General features: G+C 43.5%; 1 protein-coding gene across 1 annotated transcript in view; it reads right to left on the reverse strand.

The window, feature by feature from the left end:
• Positions 1-23,187, reverse strand: part of LOC126413232 (uncharacterized) — a 39,053-nt gene extending 15,866 nt beyond the window's left edge. The window contains exons 1-3 of the mRNA XM_050083130.1: positions 23,162-23,187; positions 15,190-15,319; positions 1,553-1,725 (exon numbers count right to left, since the gene is read on the reverse strand). Coding sequence (XP_049939087.1) covers positions 1,553-1,725; positions 15,190-15,319; positions 23,162-23,175 — 317 coding nt within the window. The 5' untranslated portion in view covers positions 23,176-23,187. The remainder of the gene's footprint in view (positions 1-1,552; positions 1,726-15,189; positions 15,320-23,161) is intronic.
• Between the last annotated feature and the right edge of the window lie 796 nt (positions 23,188-23,983).

Genomic DNA, 23,983 nt, shown 5'->3' on the forward strand with positions numbered 1-23,983 from the left:
CGTATGATATAACTAAGAATACATGCAAAAAAATGTCCTTATCAAAGCTTTAAATAAAGCACTGCAACACTGTAGTGAACAGGAATGCCTATATGAAACCGAATGTATGGTATTAAATTATAAGTTTCATAAACTAAAAACAATAAAAAGAAGAGTTATAAAGAAAGGTTACGTTCTCATCAAAAGGCAGTGTTTTCGATTTTGGGATCACATCACCGAACACCTACTGAAAACTATAAGGATGCGGAGATGACTAGTTTTTGGAAGTATTTACGGAATCAATGACAAAAGAGTCACTGTGTAGATCTTCAAATATCTTAGAAAATAGTAATCGATAAACACCTGGATTCAAGACTTGGAAACGAATAATATAAGAGAAGAAGATGTATTGGAAAGAGATTTTAGGAAAAAGTTCTTGAAACTGGAAGGTGTCCAGAATAGGAAGAAAAGAAAACTAGCCAACGTGGTCTGAAGACAGAAAAAAGAAACATAGTGAAACAATGAAGGAATACTAGACGAAAAGGTAAGAGTAACGAGGGATTAAGAAATGAAATTGGAACGTGGCCTGTAGAAGTACTTAATACAAGAAGAAGAAGAAGAAGAAGAAAAACAATAAAACATCCAATCTGTTTTAATATAATAACAATAATACTTTGTTAACATCAGTGATTCGTACATCGCTTTAGCACAGCTTCGAAGAAATTGTCATTCAGTGAAATGAACTTGTCGGAAAATTTGAGACTTGCATGCGGGACGCCATTACTTTGAGGCCACAATAACCACAAACTCAGATACCATAGTCAACACCAAAATTTGTAAAATATAAATTTGAAGGGTGCATTTGCCAAGTATCTTTATTTCATTTAGGTTGTGAACACATGTGTGCTTCGACTAAGCTAGTGGAAACTAGGAAACCTGTTACCTTCAGCCATTACCGCCTACATTTGAGAAGTTGGTCTTTCTGTATTTCTTTTCTTAGTATGGGTCTTTCCTTTTCTGCCTTGGCTTATTCAACATCAGATACTGTCATCCTGCGAATGGGCACCTTTCCCTGGAAGGTAAGTTCTCTACCTGCGGTCCATACGTAAATGCGTCAACTTGGAATTTTAAGCTGTTAAGTTCCCTGTGTTAAACATTATAGAAATATCTAGAATTCTTTGCAATTTTTGACACTGTTAGTTTTGATGATACATTATTCTCCAAACGTTGACTGAGGAATAATGGATATTGAGTTTTTACTAAAAAAGTTTTTTTGGATTGTCTGCGTGTTCATGACAACTTCTCCTCATCCCTTCCTCTTCTATCTATACCTCCCTCCCATACTGCTCTCATCGCATCCTACAGACACATACGAAATTCTATGGAAGTATTGTAATTGATCACACAGTCCACAAACATCAAGAAATTGTCTTCTAAATCAAATTTTTATTGAGACTAAAAAAATAACCTCGGAACAACAGCACAACAGATTTCTATAGTTGAATGGTACAAGAGTCTCCTTTTTACTGGGATCAAGAGTGAGGGGATGGACGACACCAGCTGTTTTACTTACGCGTTCATTATCGAAGTGAAAACTGCATAGATGGCAGCACGGCCAACATTCAGAGGGAAGTGTTGTGATATCTCGCTTATGTTTGACGGATGCGCGTACAGCCCTTGGAACTGCAGGAGCATCCCAACCGAGCGGTTGGACACCTTCACCGGAATAGACAGACCGACGACCCACTGTAACAAAGCGGTTCATGTTAGTTTCAGTATGTAAATATAAATTAAAATATGTCATACATATTATCTTAAATTGCGGACAACAGCAGCTAAACGTTCAAATTTTTCTGGGAAGGGGAAAAAAAATTTAGGCACATCCGCCTGTGAGCTAAACAGCAAATATGTGTTTTACATTTATTTTTATTTTTACACTGGCCTAGTAAATACTGCAACATGGAATAGGATTGTCCTGCACATTGAGTAATTTTATTGTGTAAATTCTACAACATTAGCTAGAGCCCTGTGCAAGCACCCGTGGGGAAAACAGCATTGGCCGTGGTATCCGAAAACCCAGCGAGATGGCGCAAGAGAAAGTGCGGCTAGTGCACCGAACGGCGAAGCGTGAAAGAGGAGGTGCTTTTCATAAATCACAGCTTAAATCAGCAAATGATATAAAACACCGTCGATTCATGTGTAGAAAAGGATTGTAACTTGGTAAGTGTTCTTTATGACCGTGCCTACTTCACCTCCAGCTGATATCGTGGTATGTTTTTATAGGTGCTTATATACGCTTTCGCAAGTTTCGAAGGGTTTTCTCTCCGACTAAATACTCGCTTTATGTTGTTTTAGGCAAACTCACTTCTTATCTTCTAGAGGTTTTTAATTTCTCAGTGGCGTGGACGACGGGGAGAGGCTTCAAGAAAGTGTAAAGTTATGTTAACGGCACAATCTATATAAGTACCTAATGTGCAGGATTATTCTATTATTTATTTAAAAACCCGGTGTAAAACGAAAAAAAATTCTATAATTCTTCCTTTCAAGTCCATGTTCAGATCACCTGACGATTCCTGTAAACTGGCATGAAACTAGTCGTGGTTTTAATAAACTTTCTTCCTTGCGTACCTCAACGATACAGATAGCCGCACCGTAGAGGCAACTACAGTGGAGTGGTATCTGTGGAGAGGTCAGACAAACACGTGGTTTCTGAAGAGGGGCAAGAGACTTTTCAGAAGTTGCAGGAGGAGGAGATCAGTGTTTAAAGGATTTACCTTAATATAAAAATGTGAACATATTATTATACCATGTTTTTCATTCATACTGCGACAAAATATTCGTTCAGCTATACCAAATTAATCACCGCTGTTAACAAATTTTATAAAATATAACGCACAAAGCAAATTTCTGATATGTTCAAAAATGTAATTCAAAAGAAAAACTAGTATATAGGGCTGTACAGATTCACCTTACAGTTAAATATCAATGAATCTGTTCCAGTTTTGCAAGAATGGTCTTTTCTGCGCTGCCCTTCCCACATCTCCTTATTCCTTCTCTTCGCCGGCCGGTGTGGCCGTGCGGTTCTAGGCGCTTCAGTCTGGAACCGCGTGACCGCTACGGTCGGAGGTTTGAATCCTGTCTCTGGCATGGATGTGTGTGATGTGCTTAGGTTAGTTAGGTTTAAGTAGTTCTAAGTTCTAGGGAACTGATGACCACAGGTGTTAAGTCCCATAGTGCTCAGCCATTTGAACCATTTATTCCTTCTTTTTTCGAGCAACATGGAACAATGTTTCATCCACTGGAATCGCATTTAGGAGTAACGAGGTTCGAATCCTCCTCTACCCACCTTGATTAGATTTTCCATTTTTCCCTAAATTGCTTAAGGAAATGTTGTACGGGCCAGTTTCAAAAGAAAATCGCCCTCTTCCCTTTCTCATTAGTACAAGGGGTTCTTCTGTAATGTCATCGTCATCCCCCACCCCTGCTCCATCTCGCTCCTTCTGTGTGTGTGTGTGTGTGTGTGTGAGCAACCGTGCGACAGAGAGAGAAAGATATGAAAGATTGATGGAAAGAGAAAGTAAGTATGGAAATGAGAACGAAACGACGTATATAAAAATGTGAAACACCTTATAGCGCTGATATAGATGGATCTGTGTTTGTGACAACTATAGCTCCACATATTTTACACGTCAATACCAATTATATCTTGCCGTTCTGAAAAATTTAAATTAAAAAAGAAATACAAAGTTGAGGAAAGTTTAAAAATAATTTGACGGGGAGTGTGCTTGTCCAGCCCACGTTACAACACACTCTGAACATCTCTCTGTGTGACAACTAGTGGGATATCGGCGAGGCAAACAAATAGTGCACAAAACATCAACACTTTGTAAACTCTGAAACTGGAGTAATTGCCCCTCGTGAAGATGAAAGAGCGGTACGTAAACAAACTACAATGTTTTGTTAAAGGGCGTTTTGTGCGCGTAATATTGCGCTCCTGCGGAGCTTAATTGCATGACGCAAAATACACGTTAAATGAGCAAACGGAAGAGAAACCGACCGCGCGGAAGTGTAGTGGTTGGTAGCGATGTGTATCGACACTGGAGAATGGAAGCCGTGCTTGATGATTATTGATCTGCTGATTCTTGTGGAGAGTTGACATTACGTTACGTAATTATTTTAACAGAGATACAGATCGAGGGATTGTTTTCTAAACAGCTAAATCTCTGACGACCAAAAAATTGTATTCCGATCCGTCGGTTTATAGAAGAGGCGTGATAACGGATTCACCTAGACACAAAGTCGGTTCGTAGCAAACTGGATAACTGTCACCGACGAGAAATTATGTGATAAAAATATGTATTATCGGGTGTGCAGAAACGTCATCTAGTACACTTCAGAAAACGAACAAATCCTTAACTACTGACGTCTTCGTCATGTGCCGCGGGTAATGGCCTCACAAAGAAACACCAACTTGACCTCATATTTTAAGGGGAAAAGAATTGCACTACGAAAACATCAGCTTCAACAATCGCTCCGGGCGAAAATTGGCCATAATTCCGGTAGTGTGCAGTTACGAACATCTGGATGTACACTTCACCTAAGAAGCAGGCAAAAATACTTGCTCTTCAGGAACACACACAAATGACTATAAGAGAGACTGCTTCTGTTGTTGGTGCGGGAAGAATCTAGTGTTTCAGTAATGATTAGGGCATATAGTGATACTGCCTAATTGTCTCCAAAGAGAAAAGGCTGATGTAGGTGGGAACGAAAATCTGACAAAACTCTACCTCGAACCAGTAGAATTCATCGTCACAAGGCAAGTAAAGACATTCAGAGATATTTATTGGCTACTGGGATTGCAACTGATTCTTCAGCCGTACGGTATAATCTTCTTGATTTTGGGCGAAAGGCACGAAATCCAACGCAGAAGCCGTTGTTAACATCTGCCATGAAGAAAAACAGTAGGCATGGGCCAAAATATATCAATGTTGGACCTCCAATGACTGGAAACGTGTAATTTTCAGTGATGAGTCACATTTTATTGTTCAAGGATACAGAGCAAAGGTTGTCAGACAAGCACCCAAAGTGATAGCTGAGCACCTTGAACAGACTGTAAAACAACCTCCCAAAAAATGTTTTGACATTTCTTCACTTCTAGTGGTCCTGGGGCACTAGTTCCAGTTGATGGCATGATGAATTCAACTAAATACTTTGAAACCCTTAGGTGCAAGATTGTGCCATTCTTTGGAGATGTTGGAGGAACATTTCAACATGATCTGACCTCAAATCATACTTCTAAAGCACTCAAGACATTCCTGAAAGAAAACAGTATTAGTGTGCTTCAGTGGCCTAGTAATCCACCAAACTTAAATGCCATCAAGAATTTGTACAGTGGTTTGAAAATGCTTCTTGGTAATGCGGACTGTTCAACAAATGAATGTATGATGATAAATGTGGTAAAAGTCAGGTTTCATGACGATGAATTACGAAAATTTTGCTTTAAGCTGGTCGAATCCATGCTACAACGTGTTCAGAAGCTCGTTAAAGTAAAAAGAAGACATATTGGTTATTAATATTCAGTAAGCTACTATGTTATACATATACACTCCTGGAAATGGAAAAAAGAACACATTGACACCGGTGTGTCAGACCCACCATACTTGCTCCGGACACTGCGAGAGGGCTGTACAAGCAATGATCACACGCACGGCACAGCGGACACACCAGGAACCGCGGTGTTGGCCGTCGAATGGCGCTAGCTGCGCAGCATTTGTGCACCGCCGCCGTCAGTGTCAGCCAGTTTGCCGTGGCATACGGAGCTCCAGCGCAGTCTTTAACACTGGTAGCATGCCGCGACAGCGTGGACGTGAACCGTATGTGCAGTTGACGGACTTTGAGCGAGGGCGTATAGTGGGCATGCGGGAGGCCGGGTGGACGTACCGCCGAATTGCTCAACACGTGGGGCGTGAGGTCTCCACAGTACATCGATGTTGTCGCCAGTGGTCGGCGGAAGGTGCACGTGCCCGTCGACCTGGGACCGGACCGCAGCGAAGCACGGATGCACGCCAAGACCGTAGGATCCTACGCAGTGCCGTAGGGGACCGCACCGCCACTTCCCAGCAAATTAGGGACACTGTTGCTCCTGGGGTATCGGCGAGGACCATTCGCAACCGTCTCCATGAAGCTGGGCTACGGTCCCGCACACCGTTAGGCCGTCTTCCGCTCACGCCCCAACATCGTGTAGCCCGCCTCCAGTGGTGTCGCGACAGGCGTGAATGGAGGGACGAATGGAGACGTGTCGTCTTCAGCGATGAGAGTCGCTTCTGCCTTGGTGCCAATGATGGTCGTATGCGTGTTTGGCGCCGTGCAGGTGAGCGCCACAATCAGGACTGCATACGACCGAGGCACACAGGGCCAACACCCGGCATCATGGTGTGGGGAGCGATGTCCTACACTGGCCGTACACCACTGGTGATCGTCGAGGGGACACTGAATAGTGCACGGTACATCCAAACCGTCATCGAACCCATCGTTCTACCATTCCTAGACCGGCAAGGGAACTTGCTGTTCCAACAGGACAATGCACGTCCGCATGTATCCCGTGCCACCCAACGTGCTCTAGAAGGTGTAAGTCAACTACCCTGGCCAGCAAGATCTCCGGATCTGTCCCCCATTGAGCATGTTTGGGACTGGATGAAGCGTCGTCTCACGCGGTCTGCACGTCCAGCACGAACGCTGGTCCAACTGAGGCGTCAGGTGGAAATGGCATGGCAAGCCGTTCCACAGGACTACATCCAGCATCTCTACGATCGTCTCCATGGGAGAATAGCAGCCTGCATTGCTGCGAAAGGTGGATATACACTGTACTAGTGCCGACATTGTGCATGCTCTGTTGCCAGTGTCTATGTGCCTGTGGTTCTGTCAGTGTGACCATGTGATGTATCTGACCCCAGGAATGTGTCAATAAAGTTTCCCCTTCCTGGGACAATGAATTCACGGTGTTCTTATTTCAATTTCCAGGAGTGTAGTAATAAATGTAAAGTTAAAGTGTAATTAATTTGCGCACTACTGCACATTGCGAATCACAAATGCGTTAATTTATTTGGAGTGAAATTAAAGTGAAGCACGTTAACAGTAGTCGCTCTATTCTTGAACGTGACTGCCATGATCAAATTATACTTCGAAAATCATTAATTTCATATCAGTGTTATTACTCAGGTGCTTGTATTTATTCATTTTGATTTTGAGACATACAGATATAGATAAAAAAAATATTGTTGAACAGCATGTGTGCAAGGATAATATATTATGTACTATTTTCGCTTAAAATAACGTATTCTCGATCAGTGTTTGAAAACACGTTTAGCAGACGTACCTCCCTCGCCTTCATCATCACACGATAAATTATAGAACAAAATCCACTTCATGTGCCAGTAATTTCTTAATTTATTGCAAGACCGGTTTCGAAGGTGCCACGAAATAATTACGAAATCATAAATGGGTGATGGTCAGGGCAGTCAATCATGGGGGGCTCACGCCCACGCCAAACAAACGCGTGGAAGCGTAGAACCAGCAACCGCAGCGTCCGCCTGAGCAGCACGACACGGGACTGGTTAAGTGCAGACACTCCAGGAGCCAGCTGACCGCAGCGGGGGGGGAAGCGATGTAAATCTACTACTTCAGTTCCCCATCTTACTGTCTCCCATGTCTGTCGCTTCCGCAGCCGCTGTCAGCTGATCCCTTGATTTCTCAGAATGTGGCTAGTCAACCGATCCCTTCTTTTAGTCAAGATATGCAACAAATTTCTTTTCTCCCCAATTCTATTCAGTACCTCGTCAGTGGTTACATGATCTATTCATCTAATTTTCAGCTTTTTTCTTGTATCACCCCGTATCAGAAGCTTCTATTCTCTTCTCTTCTGAACCATTTGTCACCCATGTTTCACTTCCACACAAGGCTACACTTCAGACAAATACCTCCAGAAAAAACTTCCCAACAGTTAAATCTATAATCGATTTTGTCAAATTTCTCATCTACAGGAGCGCTTTTCTTGCCATTGCCAGCCAACATATTATATCCTCTCTACTTCGGTCATCATCAGTCATTCTCCTGCGCAAATAAAAAAAAAAGCCTCATCTACTACTTTAAGTGTGTCGTTACCTAATCGTATTACCTGACCATCACTTGATTTAATTCGAATGGTTCAAATGGTTCTGAGCACTATGGGACTTAACATCAGAGGTCATCAGTCCCCTAGAACTTAGGACTACTTAAACCTCATTAACATAAGGACATCACACACATCCATGCCCGAGGCAGGATTGGAATCTGCGACCGAACCGGTCGCGCGGTTCCAGACTGAAGCGCCTAGAACCGTTCGGCCACAACGGCCGGCCGCTTTAATTCGACTAGATTTTATTGTCCTTGTTTTGCTTTTAATAATGTTCATCTTATAACCTTGTCTCTAAACATTGTCAATTCCGTTCAACTGCTCTTCCAAGTGCTTTGGTGTCTCTGATAGAATTACAGTGTCATCGGCAAACCTCTATTTTTTTTTAATTTCTTCACTCTGAATTCTAATTCTTTCTCCAAAGTTTCCATGATTACTGCTTGCTCAGTGTATAAGTTGAATAACGTTGGGAATAGGTTACAACCCTGTCTCACTCCCTTCGCAAGTACTGCTTCTGGAAGATAAAGGCGGAGTAAAAGCAGGCATTCGTAGTGTGCACCCAGTGACAGCTGAAGACATGTGTGTAAACGCTAAGACTATTAGCTCGGGTAAAGCCAAGAAAATGTAACGTAACTGTAGTTCAGACAAATGCTCCTGAATGAGGCGCATAGTATTACCGTTCTCTCGACTGACATGGACAATGCCACAATAGCTATAAATGTGGCGGGCTGTAACATGGATAGGCGCTTCGCAATTAATATTGTGGGCTTCTAGAGGCTGGAGAGCGAAGATAGAAAATAAAGTTTTGACAAGGAATCCATATCCGGAAATGTTTTATTTGGATATAAAATAAATTTAAAAATGGGATCACTTCAGACCCCTCGCTTCAAGTTAGGCGTACAAACTGAGAAGACTGCGCCATAGACAGTCCTTGTAGTAATTATGAAAGCACATAGTTATCGTCTGAGAATAATTACGGCTGCGATAAACTGGCACGTTAGCATCTAGGAGGGTCCACTGTTGTTCTCCACGGACGCTCGTTTTGAAGAGGTAATCCTTTGTCACGTAAAAGAGAACCCGAGGACGAGTACTTGAAATACTGCCTGTATTCGTCGGCTTTTGCAGAGCGCAAAGGAAAAAGTTTTTTGTCTCCGACGAGTGCATACCGTGAAGCGGGAGATTTGAAAGTGATCCGTTCTTCTAAATTATTTCACATGCAGATGGCACATTTCCGGACTCGGATTTTTTGTCAACACTTAATCTACTAGGTCTCCTCTATAATGCCTAGATGCCTGTAACAGAAATTTTGAAATGTTAAACAGCGTGTAGACACCACGAAAAATTCCTCAGAATTTTTCTGCTATTGATAAAAGGATTTCCTCGGTCGAAATAAGAGCTCTGAAAAGTCTGTCCATTTCAGTTGCGATACCAATTAGTCTATACAGGTTGATGAAAATTCTCACATAAAACATGCTTTTAGGGTGTCATTGGTTCGACCACCCATTTGATTAACAAATTTATGAGAACACTTTTACGACCACATGCTGGCCTGTCAGACTCATAGAGCTAGAATTCCACACAGTTTATCAGTAGATTAAATGGCATAGTGGTCCAGCCGGATACTACCGACGCTATAGAGGTTCATGAAAATTCTCACATAAAACGTGAATTTACGGTACCATTTGTTCGACCACCCATTTCCTTAACAAATTCATGAGAACACTTTTACGGCCACATGTGAGCCGATCGACGTTTACAGCAAGAATTACCCAGACTTTATCAGTAGATTAAATGGCCCAGCCTAGGGCGTATTAGTCAGCTTCGAAGGGTCACCGTTCTTTATGATGGTTCTGCTTTATGATGTGTTGGAACAGATAAATAGATTTTTCCTGACGATATTGCCAAGGTGTTTAAATGCTGTCACTCGATCACGTACTTTAAAAGGACGACCAGTTTTACGAGCAGATCGAGGGGAAAGGAACCGAACATCTAGTTTCGGTACGTACACAACACGTCTACGTCATGGAGACAGACTAGATCATTTTCATAAAAATGAGATTAATCTGAAAATTCAGTTGACCGAGGATGAGGAGGTAGAGTGGAGGTCACATCTTAGTAGATGCGTTAGCCTGCAAGAAACAAAATAGTAACTTGGGCCATACGGTTCGCTGAAAAATGAACTGGCACCTACAGTGGGATCAAACCACCATTCACAACAAAAGCGCAGAGTTTTGAAAATGTTAGCAGATAGTGCGTGGAAGATATGTGCACAGCTGCTACCGACGTAAACATGAAAATCTTATCAATCGTTACTGAAGAAAGTAGATGCGTTAGCCTGCAAGAAACAAAATAGTAACTTGGGCCATACGGTTCGCTGAAAAATGAACTGGCACCTACAGTGGGATCAAACCACCATTCACAACAAAAGCGCAGAGTTTTGAAAATGTTAGCAGATAGTGCGTGGAAGATATGTGCACAGCTGCTACCGACGTAAACATGAAAATCTTATCAATCGTTACTGAAGAACGTATTTTAGCCCGCTGACATAAAAAGGACGCTGAGACTGTAACGAAGTCAGTGTCCTACCGTGTATTAAAAATGGTTTTTAAATATATTAATGACTTTTTTAGACATCGCCCACACAGTAAGCCTCACGATGATTTCTGAACACCTAAATGCGTAACAGCCTGAAACCGTTAACAGGAAAGATTCGGCGCAAGTACCGTTATAACGAAAGCTATGGAGTTATCCTCATTTAACCTGAAATGTAGCGTATGACTTGACAAAATTCAAATACATTGATTAATAAAATATGAAAGTTGATAACACGAAGCATACAAATTCAGTTAGTATATTATAGTGTGAAAAAATCATTTTTCGTGTGTTCTTATTTGTAATTCTGCTATACAATGCTACAGTACATTACACAGTTTTAGGTCTTCTGTCAGTAAAAGAGTTTGAATGTTCCTTGGTAATACATTGCCAAAGTAATTCAGATGGTGCATTACTATCATGGCTTCTTGATACCTCCTGATGCAGCCATAAGAAATATGGTTAACATCTTTCTGACTGCGGCATCCACATGAAGAAGATGAGATAATGCCGAGGCGATAGCGAGGTTGTCGGAATCTTCCGTCATTAAATCAACAGTGTGGCAGTGCCCGTCCCTAAGAAGTGGCTACCGTAGTTGCAATTCTGTTATCGAGGAGGTGATGGGAGATAGTTTCTACATTTAAGCTACAGGTTTCCGTTCAATAGGGCCCTGATTCTAGTGCTTACTGTATGGAGGGGAACGTCAAGTGTAACTTTATTGTACTTTACTAAATCAGTGTACAGAGAGTCTTTGCATTTGCACCCAGAACATAATGGCAATATAATTTAGGCTAGACAGCTCCTGAACTGAAACTTCCTGGCAGATTAAAACTGTGTGCCCGACCGCGACTCGAACTCGGGACCTTTGCAAAGGTCCCGAGTTCGAGTCGCGGTCGGGCACACAGTTTTAATCTGCCAGGAAGTTTCATATCAGCGCACACTCCGCTGCAGAGTGAAAATCTCATTCTGTGAGCTCCTGAACTGCTTCTATTAAGATACACTTCTGGCCATTAAAATTGCCACACCAAGAAGAAATGCAGACGATAAACGGTTATTCATTGGACAAATATATTATACTAGAACTGAAATGTGTTTACATTTTCACGCAATTTCGGTGCATAGATCCTGAGAAATCAGTACCCATAACAACCAACTCTGGCCGTAATAACGGCCTTGATACGCTTGGGCATTGAGCCAAACAAAGCTTGGATGGCGTGTACAGGTACAGCTGACCATGCAGCTTTCACACGATACCACAGTTCATCAAGAGTAGTGACTGGCGTATTGTGACGAGCCAGTTGCTCGGCCACCATTGACCAGACGTTTTCAATTGGTGAGAGATCTGGAGAATGTGTGGCCAGGACAGCAGTCGAATATTTTCTGCATCCAGAGAGGCCCGTACAGGACCTGCAACATGCGGTCGTGCATTATCCTGCTGAAATGTAGGGTTTCTCAGGGATCGAATGAAGGGTAGAGCCACGGGTCGTAACACATCTGAAATGTAACGTCCACTGTTCAAAGTGCTGTCAATGCGAACAAGGGGTGACCGAGACTTGTAACCAATGACACCCTATACCATCACGCCGGGTGATACGCCAGTATGGCGATGACGAATACACGCTTCCAATGTGCGTTCACCGCGATGTCGCAAACACGGATGCCACCATCATGATGCTGAAAACAGAATCTGGATTCATCCGAAAAAATGACGTTTTCCCATTCGTGCACCCAGGTCCGTCGTTGAGTACAGCATCGCAGGCGCTCCTGTCTGTGATGCAGTACCAAGTGTAACCGCAGCCATGTTCTCCGAGCTGATAGTCCATGCTGCTGCAAACGTCGTCGAACTGTTCGTGCAGATGGTTGTCTTGCAAACGTCCCCATCTGTTGACTCAGGGATCGAGGCGTGACTGCACGATCCGTTACAGCCATGCGGATAAGATGCCTGTCATCTCGACTGCTAGTGATACGAGCCCGTTGGGATCCAGCACGGCGTTCCGTATTACCCTCCTGAACCCACCGATTCCATATTCTGCTAACAGTCATTGGATCTCGACCAACGCGAGCAGCAATGTCGCGATACGATAAACCGCAATCGCGATACGCTACAATCCGGCCTTTATCAAAGTTGGAAACGTGATGGTACGCATTTCTCCTGCTTACACGAGGCATCACAACAACGTTTCACCAGGGAACGTCGGTCAAGTGGTGTTTGTGTATTGGAAATCGGTTGGAAACATTCCTCATGTCAGCACGTTGTAGGTTCAAATGGTTCAAATGGCTCTGAGCACTATGGGACTTAACATCTGTGGTCATCAGTCCCCTAGAACTTAGAACTACTTAAACCTAACTAACCTAAGGACATCACACAAATCCATGCCCGAGGCAGGATTCGAACCTGCGACCGTAGCAGTCGCGCGGTTCCGGACTGCGCGCCTAGAACCGCTAGACCACCGCGGCCGGCCACGTTGTAGGTGTAGCCACCGGCGCCAACCTTGTGTGAATGTTAATCATTTGCATATCACAGCATCTTCTTCTTGTCGGTTAAATTTCGCGTCTGTAGCACATCATCTTCGTGGTGTAGCAATTTTAATGGCCAATAGTGTATTAGGTCCCTTTATTTCTCGGTCAAAAAGGTGGCCAAGTACGTAGGGCTTTACACCGATCATTACATCACATTAAGCGCGTAAATAAAAAATGTGAAGGTTTCACAAATCCCCTTCGTCCTTTGGGCGTTTCTTGGGGAGCAGGCCCGAGAATCTGCGTCAACATACAGGGTGTTTCAAAGTATCTGATCAAACGTCTAGAGGTGAGAGACAACGTCACTGGTAGCAACTTTCGTTGCAGCCAAAATGTCGGTGACTCTTCCCAGCGACGACAGGCGTCCTTTAGTATTCGCCGGACCTCGATCGACGAGATTTCACTGAACTAGTTCGACTGCTGCCCTGGCCATCACATTCTCCGGATCTCTCACCAATTTTAATCGTCTGGTCAGTGCTGGCCGAGCAACTGGCTCGTCACAATACGCCAGTCACTACTCTTGATGAACTGTGGTATCGTGTTGAAGCTGCATGGGCAGCTGTACCTGTACACGCCATCCAAGCTCTGTTTGACTCAATGCTCAGGTGTATCAAGGCCGTTATTACGGCCAGCGGTGGTTGTTCTGGGTACTGATTTCATAGGATCTATGCACCCAAATTCCGTGAAAATGTAATCACATGTCAGTTCTAGTATAATATATTTGTCCAATGAATAACCGTCTATCAGCGGCATTTCTTCTTGGTGTAGCAATTTTAATGGCCAGTGGTGTATTTTGTTCCTTACGTCGTTTGTATCTGGTATATACGCATAAAGCTCTTTTAATGAGACTATACACCGAGGCAGTTATCATTCATTTCTCATTAAAGATGTTACCGACCGCACTGAAAATATCTTGAAGAAACGCGATATCGGCTTACTATAGAGACTCACGTAGAACGTGCGGAAACTCCAAGGATCGGCCAAAGATTCTTTCATGCCTGTGGAATAAACAGGAATTTGCAGGGTACCGTGTAGTTGTGGAGTCCTCTTCGTGGCTAGTAGAAAACGAACAGTATAAAAGCGACTGGATGAACATTAGAGTAAGAATAGTAGGGGAGAAACAGGTAGAGCAGCAACTGTGGAACATGCTTCGTAGCCAGGGCACCACCAGATTAGATTTGACGAGAATCACGTAATGGCTGCCGCAAGTGAGTATTATAATACATCTTTCAGACAGAGTGTCGAGATTATTAAACACGCCAATAAGTCGAAAGAGGGAGGTTATGAAACTGATTTGTCATTTGGATGCCGGTGCTGAAGAAGATGTGTACCTGTTTTCCACGTGGAGAGACAGAAAAAGCGGACGACAGCCGTCGATAATGAACAGTTGTTCTCCAATTTTTAAACCGTGTTGTCAAACCTCTGCACGGAAACAGGTGGAAACGAAAGTTCACTTCAATCAGTGGCGAATCGGTCCTTGAAGACGTCCGCCGCTGATGGGGTCCGTTAAGTTTATTTAAAAAACAGCGTGGGATTTTTTAATAAGTGTGAGCTTGCCAATAGGAAAACGCATTGTAAAACCCCAGAAGACTAACTCTGTGGCACCGACAGGACTGCTGGATTACGTGGTGTCACAGAACAGACTGAAATGGAAGAATGTGGAAGTCGAATTATCGCACACTTTTCATGATCAACTACAATGAAAAGCTCTATAAGTTTTGCATTTCATCCTTAGTTCTCAGTTACGAGTAAATGACTCACTTTCTTTGCTAGTGGAACATAATTACCTTAAAATATTTTTATAGTTTCATCAAGTATATGAAATAAAATGTTTGACAATATTACGGTTTTCTTTGTAATTTCATTTGCTATCCACTCAGACTGAAATAAGTACATTGAGCTGTAGTCAATTATGTGTGCGTCATAGTTACCTTAAGAGCTCCTCCATTTGGATAGACAAGGAGCGGTATGCTCTTGGAAGCCCTCTCCGCCGTACAAATGTTGAACGTACAAGATGCTGTATAGAGCAGCAGCAGACACACAACGGCAGTGATGCAACGCCTGTGACACGACAGAAATGTTGAAAGTATTGAGGAGGGGTTTACTTCGTTTATTTTACCAATGAAATTTGATATGAGTGAAAGGAAACAGGGCATTTGGCTGTAAAACGTACCTGACACCTCATCTCAGTGGCACTATTTCTAACCTACCGTTCACAGTGGAATTACTAGAGGTAGAAGAACGACATCAACCCCCTTATTTGTACTGAACTGGGGTTCTAACGATATTGTTCTCCCCCCCCCCCCCCTCCTCCCCCCGCTCCTGCGCTCGCTCTCTCTTTCTCTCTCTCTCTTTCCACTCCTGTATATACCCATACACACGCCCATGCACACAATTATACTACTATCGACAAAAGTATGACGCAGTTTATTGTATCCCTTATGCACGGCTGGTTCTCTGGAACTTTCGAAGCTGGCTTTTTTGCAGCAGGGGCATTGTCTCCCTGTCTTACGTTCACCAGGCGCTAATGGTCACGCGGCATTATGCGAACGGGGAGTCGTTCCTCGGGTTTCGTGCAGAACAGTCGTTTGTAATCGTTCCGTGATGATGATGATCCATACTCCTTCAAAGAGCGTGGGGGAACGATGCGGGAGACCCGCACCGTCGTACAAAGCAAGGCCCTAGTGGAGGTTGTTTGCTATTGCCTTCCTCCGACCGTAATGGGGATGAATGATGATGAGTCATTTCGAGGCAGGTGAAAATCCCTAACCCCGCCTGGAAACGAACCCGGGACCCTGTGCTCGGGAAGCGAGAACGATACCGCGAGACCATGAGCAGCGGACAAAAATAATTTGAACAACTTGTTAAAGTGATGAACTATGAGTTTTATAGTATTACGCCCCTTGGTAGGACAACAATGAGTAATGATTCGGTTTCTATGCGTAAGGTGTGCGTAAATTACCCATGATATCAGTGGACGAAACTGTATCGTCGTTCATGCTCAGTAGATTCCATTGGCGGAACGTATTACTTGACAGTTATTTTATTTGAGTCTGAAACAAATAAAGGAAAGAATAATAAAGTTACACTAATCCTGACCAAAACCTTGCAGTGACAGTTACTCTCGGAGTCAGAAGCAGATCTCCTTATATGCAAGATGCAGGACACAGTTGACAGTCAAGTAAGTGCTCCGTGAACGATGGTACTCCGGAGTCACAGTTGGTGGTATCCTCAGGAATGTGCCGTTACTGGAGGTTACTCGTGGATCTTCCAACTCCAGAATGGAGACGGGAGAGTTGTTCGCAAGTCGAGACGAGAAATCGACGATTGTTTCCTCGCTGTAGCTGCTGCTGTTTGCAAGACTCGAATGGCCTTGTGGCTGCTAGAACGTGCCTATGTAATGGATTGGCTCCCTGGTGAGTCTGATTTATTCTCCCTGCGTTGTCAGCTACTTCTCGGCGGATAGCTGGCGGAACTATGCCTGCGAAATGGTAGAATTTTACAAGAGATGTAAGCTTCAGGCAACCTGTGACAGGCCGACATGTTTAGTTTAGCGCCTTCTTAGCTATACGTGCTGGGATGTATTTGGACCAAACTGGAAGCACGTAATCTGCAGCTCTGTAACATGTTGCTAGTGCTGTGGTTCTCAGAGTTTGTGCTCGAGATCTCCACTTACTAGCGGCGATCTTGCGAAAGATATTATGTCTGGCTTTCACCTTCGTTCATGTATTCTTGCAACAACTATGGAAGTGCTGTTCGGGACAGTTATAACATGAAAGATTAATTCGGAAAAACAGTACAAAACAGCAAACTTCAATCTGGAAATGGAATACTTTTAATTATTAACACGAGCATGGCTGGGTCTAGGTAGGCGTGCCATCACTTAGGTTGCCGACCGCGAATGTTTGGATCAAATCGGATTATTTTCCCGAACATACAGGGCGATTCCACAAGAGAGTACAAAAATTTAACATGACATTGAAGATGCTCCACTGAACAGTTTGAGGTAGGAAATCTGGGGTCGGAGAAGCAAGTTAAGGAGATAATAGGAATAAAATCGTATTACTGTGTACTTTTTTATGTACGTTAGTCACAGTTAACTGAAAATACCATCATTGACACAATGAACTTACCTTTTGTGCTGTTTCTCACAAAATTTGCTGAAACTGACGACCATCAAACTCAATACAAGCATGAAATTGGTGAACAAGCTTCTGGCGCAGCCCGACAAATATCCGTGGTGTGTTTCGAATCACATTACTGGCAACTACAACTCTGGCGACTAGTTCCACCTACGTATCTACTGGGGTCTCATACACAAGTGACTTTGGATATCCCCATAGCAAGCAATCAAGAAGATTCAGATCAGGAGACCTCGCAGGTGATGGAATTGGACCTCCCTTTCCAATCCAGCGATCGGGAAATACGGCACGGAGATGTTTTCGGACATCCACACTGAAGTGAGGCGGTGCACCGTCGTGTTGTATCCACATCCTCTCACGAACAGCCGCGGGTACGTCTTTCAACAACTTGTAACGCCGGAAATGCATATCCTCCTACTTCCATCTATTGTACTATAATTTTTTTTCCTTATTTTGTTACCTGAAGATATGACATTTCTGTGTCTTTATATATTGTAATTGTTATACTATATATATACATATATATATATATATATATATATATATATATATATATATATATGCATTTATGTCGATGTATAAATGGTTTGTTTTGTAAATATTAATTGAATTTTTACGCTGGGTCTTGCCTAGGGAAAAATATGCTATCGAACGATTACATCGATAGGTCGTGTGAAGAACCAAGGTGTTTAGGATCTTTGGTAGTGTTAACTCTGCTGCGTGGAGCGCGGGCAGAGCAGTCTGGCTGGAGTAGGGCGGTGGAGCAGGTGTGTTGTGTGACGCTCCGCGAGTTGCCGCGCTTTCGGGGTTTTGCAGCATGTAATTGCGCTCGACTTGCTATGATAGTTTCTGACACGGTGTCGCGGACGCTGGCGCACATCAAGAGCCCGTTTTGCTTGGTGACAGTGTCGAGAAGAAGGCGCGCCAACATCCAGCTTCTTCAACAGCGACGGCCGACAATGAGTGACTGTCGCCATCTCCTCGACCGACGACTTCAAACCTTCAATCAACCAACAAGGAAGACTGGAAGCACGTAAAGTTTTAGACTGTATGGCAGACCTCAGCTATTAAAATTGTTCCATTTGCCTCACAAAATTACAGCAAATTAGCATGAACCTTTGTTGCTCATCGTTCCAACTGCATTACCAAGCAGGGTCCCTTCCTTTTCCGAAATGAACCCGAGTGTCGTTGAAATTCAAACGCCAGCATTAAAATCTTATCATTCCATTTCACTGCTTTAATTTCAAAGTTCAGTTAAGGTACTCATAGCTGGCTACAATATTTAGATTACACAAGCACATATTAAGAGTGCGAGTTTTGTTACCATATTTTAGCTTACATGTGACTACAGCTCAGCTTCGTATGTACTAAATTTTACTATTGTTAATTGTTCAGAACCATTTAATTCAAGTTCAAAGTTAAATCTCTTATTTCTAAATTGTGCAGATTCAAGTAGCTTTTGAAATGAATGTTGAGGTAGCCCAAGATTAACCTTTTTTTTTTTTTTTTTTTAGTTTCGTAGTGCTTCAGAAACAAAGTTCACTATTAATTTCAGTCACTAAATTAACTTTCAGTTTTCCGGTTTTATTAATTCTTTTCCTAAATTAAGTCAGAGTGTAGCGAAATTTACTACTTCTGACAAACATTCAGTTTTCACACAACACTTGTCAACCTTCAGTTGCCACGCTTTTAGTGCTAATTATATGTGCAATAACCTTTCTTTTTCAGTTATTATAGTAGTTGTCCATAGGACTGGCGACCGTAATTTTCCCCAAATCTCAAATATCTAATTAACGTCAGTTAATTGTTAACGCAACGACCGCACATTTACTTTCTTTATTAACTGTACCCCTTTTCAAAATTAATTTCCACCAGTTTCATTTGCATTTTTCCTTCCATTTAGATGTAACCCTTTCCTCCCTCTTTACCTACAGATTAACTTCGGTGACGATTGCTTTTCCCAAATTTCCATTAGGTACACGCGGTTTAATTTTACTGTCATTCAGGTCGATAAGTGAGGGAGAGGTTACAAACTTTGGTAAAACTGTTTGCACGAACAAGTAAAGTAAACAAAACCTGCATCATGATTTCCTAGTAATCAGGCTCGTCCACTTTGTTTACTTGTAGGAAATAAAGAATATACATGTTAATTAACAGCACAAAATGGTTCAAACGGCTCTGAGCACTATGGGACCTAACATCTGAGGTAATCAGTCCCCTAGAACTTAGAACTGCTTAAACCTAACTAATCTAAGGACATCACACACATCCATGCCCGAGGCAGGATTCGAACCTGCGACCGTAGAGGTCGCACGGTTCCAGACTGAAGCGCCTAGAACCGGTCTTCCACTGCAGCCGGTTAAACAGTACAGTTCGGGTACATTTGTACCATATTAGTTGCAAATAAGCTGAGAAAGAGCAATGCTAGACTAAGCGGTAGACAAGTTTACTTCCATGTCTCCCTAAGCTGGCTTCTCCGTGTCCAGGTTCCCTGTCTCAAACTGTTCAGTGGAGCACTCTATGTCCTGTTACATTTTGCACCCTTTTGCGGAAACACCCTTATATACTCTGTCACGACAAACTGGGCGTTACAAATGAAAGAATGTCTAGTTAAAAAATCTTAACGAATATAAACGATACAAATTTACATATGTGCGTATTCTGCAATATCGAGATACTACGTCTGTGGTACGAGCGTGATGAGTGAAACGTACAGTTGTACAATTGACTTCTCTGCGGACAACTATCCGGCGGATAGGGCGACGTCGCGGTGCACCCGATCGTCGATTGCCGCCGGTTTCTCACTGTCTTCAGTAAAGATTTATGGAGAATATGTTTATAGGAGTGTCCCTAAACAAGTTTGCCGTTAGTTTTTTTAAAAATAAAACTAACGAAATTACCTGCGTACCAGTCTTGATTTAGTGAATTTTAGCTAAGGTTTATTAACATCTATTTATTTCCAATCAGTCGAATTTCTCCAGAAGCGTCCAGGCTTACCCACGACGAAGCCCTCAGAACTGAACAAATCCGCGGTAAGCCGGAAGTATGCAGCTCTGGGCCTAGGCATTGTTAGGAAGTGCGTTACTTGTAAAAAGTCCATAAACTATAATGAATCTTGCTGTTATTCGTTCAAACAAACATTGTTCCACTTAGAAAACTGAAAAACTCTAATATTCATAAAGTAAAGTAATGCGTTGTCGTATTAGACAAGGAGGGCAAATTTATTTTGCAACGAATCATTTTCTCACTGTTAGCCATCCCCAGTCCACGTCCAGTCACCAAAATTAATATAAAAATTGGTAAAGGAAGCGGAGGAAGGGGAACTTACGAAACTTGCGTGCATACACAGACTCTCACTTACATCCCCCCCCTCCCCCCCCCCCACCCCCGCACACATACATGCATAAACATACACTGTGAACTTTTTTCCGAACTCGGTTTATGACTATGTACCTGGTGGTTATAATTAAAGTGCAGCCACTCACTAGGTATAGTGTCGGCTGTAATTATCGTACGGCAGCGATACTTGGAAGATATGATAACGCGTTAATGCAGAACAGATTTAGGCTAGAAAATGAAATTCCAGTTGTCAACACCGCATTCAAGTCTGGCGCTGTACACTGTTTTTATGACGGTATGGCATCCAAGCTGCGATTTGTAAGGCGTAACGTGAGTGAACAGTGTGGCCACCGAGAAGTGAGACCGTGCGCTGTTGGTGAAACTGTTATACGTGAATGGCAGCAACTACAGCGTATGGCCGACTGGAATGTCTGAGGAGAGGCCCGATGTCATTAAATTGTTTAAAGAAGATGATGAAAACACGGATGAGTTTAGTGTGGCACCTGGAAGAGGAAGGTCACCTATCCCGGTGGAAGTTGATGACGATGTTGCTGTTGCTATAACCGATTATGCAGCACGTTTCCCGGGTCCTGTTATTGCTCGTGCAGTGTCACGAGAATTATACATCCCATGGGCAACAGTATGGAAAGTTTTTCGGTCTGTCTTCCACTGGTACCCGTACAAGACCCAGAAGGTGCAATAACTGAAACATCATGATCCGCGACAAGATTATGAATTTGCTCTTCGATTTCTGGCACGAATCGGAGTTGATGACATGTAGCCAGTCAGTATTCTGTGGAATGATGAGGCACATTTTACACTACAGGTTGCCGCCAGTCGAAATCCTGGGAGAATCTATCCCATGGAGTGGGACGGCGAAATGCCTAGGGGTTACCCTAGACCGCAGGCTCACATGGAAGCATCACATCCGAGATGCGAAAGGGAGAGCAATAGGACGCCCTCGCGCCCTATATCCACTGCTAAACCCGCAGTCGTCATTGCCACCGCAACACGGCATCACGCTTTACCTAACATTGTTTCACCCACTATTAGAATATGCGGCCGTGGTCTGGGGGAAAGCCGCAGATGCTCACATTGTCACTCTGCAGCGGATACAGAACCGCACCCTGAAGACTGCTATGCATCTTCCGAGGCGCTTCTCGACGCGCCAACTCCACGAGGACACCGGGATCCTGCCGCTCCGAGACAGGATTCGCGCCATCGCCAGGGAGTTCTACGAGAAGACGGGACGCTCCCGCAGCCGGCTCATCCGTGGACTGGGCCAACAACCTCATCACAGGCCAGCCACGCGTTGACCTGATCTGCTGAAGGATTAAGTTTTACTAATCCCTCACCAGAGTGTGTCTTTCTCTTTTTCAGGCTACCTATACCAGCTAGGACCAATCAACAATATCAATAATATATCTTTTACAGGAACAGCAGTAATGACAAATTTTGTCTAAACTGCACCACCTCGAGCCAAGGACAGGCTCGTCTTTTCAGCGTCAGCGTCTACAAGTTGCAGTGAATACACAGAAATGTCGAATTTGGGCCACTGTTAAAATTCGGGTTGTTCACGGTCTTATTCCCTACTTCTTAGAGAAGAATACACCAGAGGGCCTGTCCGGTGTACCATGACGTTTGCACTGGACGTTATCGAAACCTCCTTGTGTGGCAAGTGAGTGCTCTAGCGCAACTGTGTGGAGAGTTCTTTTGCATGAAAAATGAGGCAACACCTCATGTCCCTCGCCCAATTCAAGATCTGCTTAATGCAACCTTCCACGAACGTGTCATCTCTACAGATTTTCTAGGTGCATGGCCGTTAAGATGACGTCATCTGAAACCATGTGATTTCTGGCTCTGGGGTACCTAAAAGAAAGCGTTTACCAGGGACACATTCGGTCTCTACTTGATGTAAACGCCACTATACAGGAACGAGTTCCTCAGATGTCGCGAGAAGTGCTGTGAAGAACAGTCGATCACGTCGCTTTACGGAAGCAGCAGCTCGTTGACATTTCCGGTGCTCATACTGAACAAATTGTGTAAGCGTTGCCTTTCTAACTTGTTTGTCCTTTCCTGACCACGTCCCTGTCCCAATCCAACACATATGGCAACATTTTTATACGTCTTCCTTCCATTCACAGCGCCATATTTGCACCTGGTGGCGAAAATACAACTAATTTTTTTCCCGGCGAAAATCGGCTCCACATTAACGCATTAGAATATTTACCACGTTTCGCTGCCACACGATAGTTACAGCCTACACCTCTGTGAGTAGCTGCAGTTTAATTATAACCATTCGATATCATCGACTTTCAGTGTAAAACGGTTTGTCTGTGATCTTGAAGAAGAATAGGCAAGAGTAAATGAAAACGAAAAGGAGAAAAATAACTGGAAGTGACTTAAGCTGTTGGTGACTGACCTGGAGTTGTCCATTGCAGGCGCCGGTCTGAGCTGTAGTCAGCTTTCTGTGCGGGCTGACTGCAACCCCAGACGTCGGCCGGCTAGGTCCAGGGCGTTGCCCTGGCAGTATGACCGAGTATGCGCCGTCACGTACAGCTTTTGAAGGCACCACCAGCGACGTGGGCTAGCGTGCTGCATACGCAACAGAATCCACTTCTCCACCGCAGCAGCCTCTTTCTCAGTCACTAGCGACAGGTCACTGACGCGCTATCTGTGAAGGCGATGGCATTGTAACAGTGTTTCGTCCATTTCGAAGGTGGCAACCAAGTATGGCAGTCGTAAGGATTTTACTATCAACTTGAAAAAATATCAGTCTACGACATTAAAACTGCTACTGATGTTAGTCCTCTTGTCGTGGAACGTTCCATCTCGAAATCACTTTGTCGTCATTCTGTATGTCATGACCAGATAAAACTACAATCGTCCGGCTGTAGTTGCAGATTCTTTGATTCCTTTGGAAGGCGGATCACTGGAACTACTACAAGAGACATATTAGTTCACTTTATTACTTGAATGAATAAAAAGATTTACTTTACTTTATACAATCCATTGCCATAGGTGTGCATTGACTATCAAAGCATCTACATCTACATATATACTCCGCTAGCCACCAACCGGTGTGTGGCAGAGGGCGCTATTCGTGCCAAAGTCATATTTCCCCTCCTCTGTTCCACTCGCGGATGGCGCGAGGGAAAAACGACTGTCTGAATGCCTCAGTACGAGCTCTTATTTCCCTTATCTTTGAATGATGGTCATCCGCAATTTGAAAGCTGGTGGTAAT

The sequence above is a fragment of the Schistocerca serialis genome, chromosome 7, assembly GCF_023864345.2.
Source record: "Schistocerca serialis cubense isolate TAMUIC-IGC-003099 chromosome 7, iqSchSeri2.2, whole genome shotgun sequence".
NCBI classification, from domain to species: domain Eukaryota; kingdom Metazoa; phylum Arthropoda; class Insecta; order Orthoptera; family Acrididae; genus Schistocerca; species Schistocerca serialis.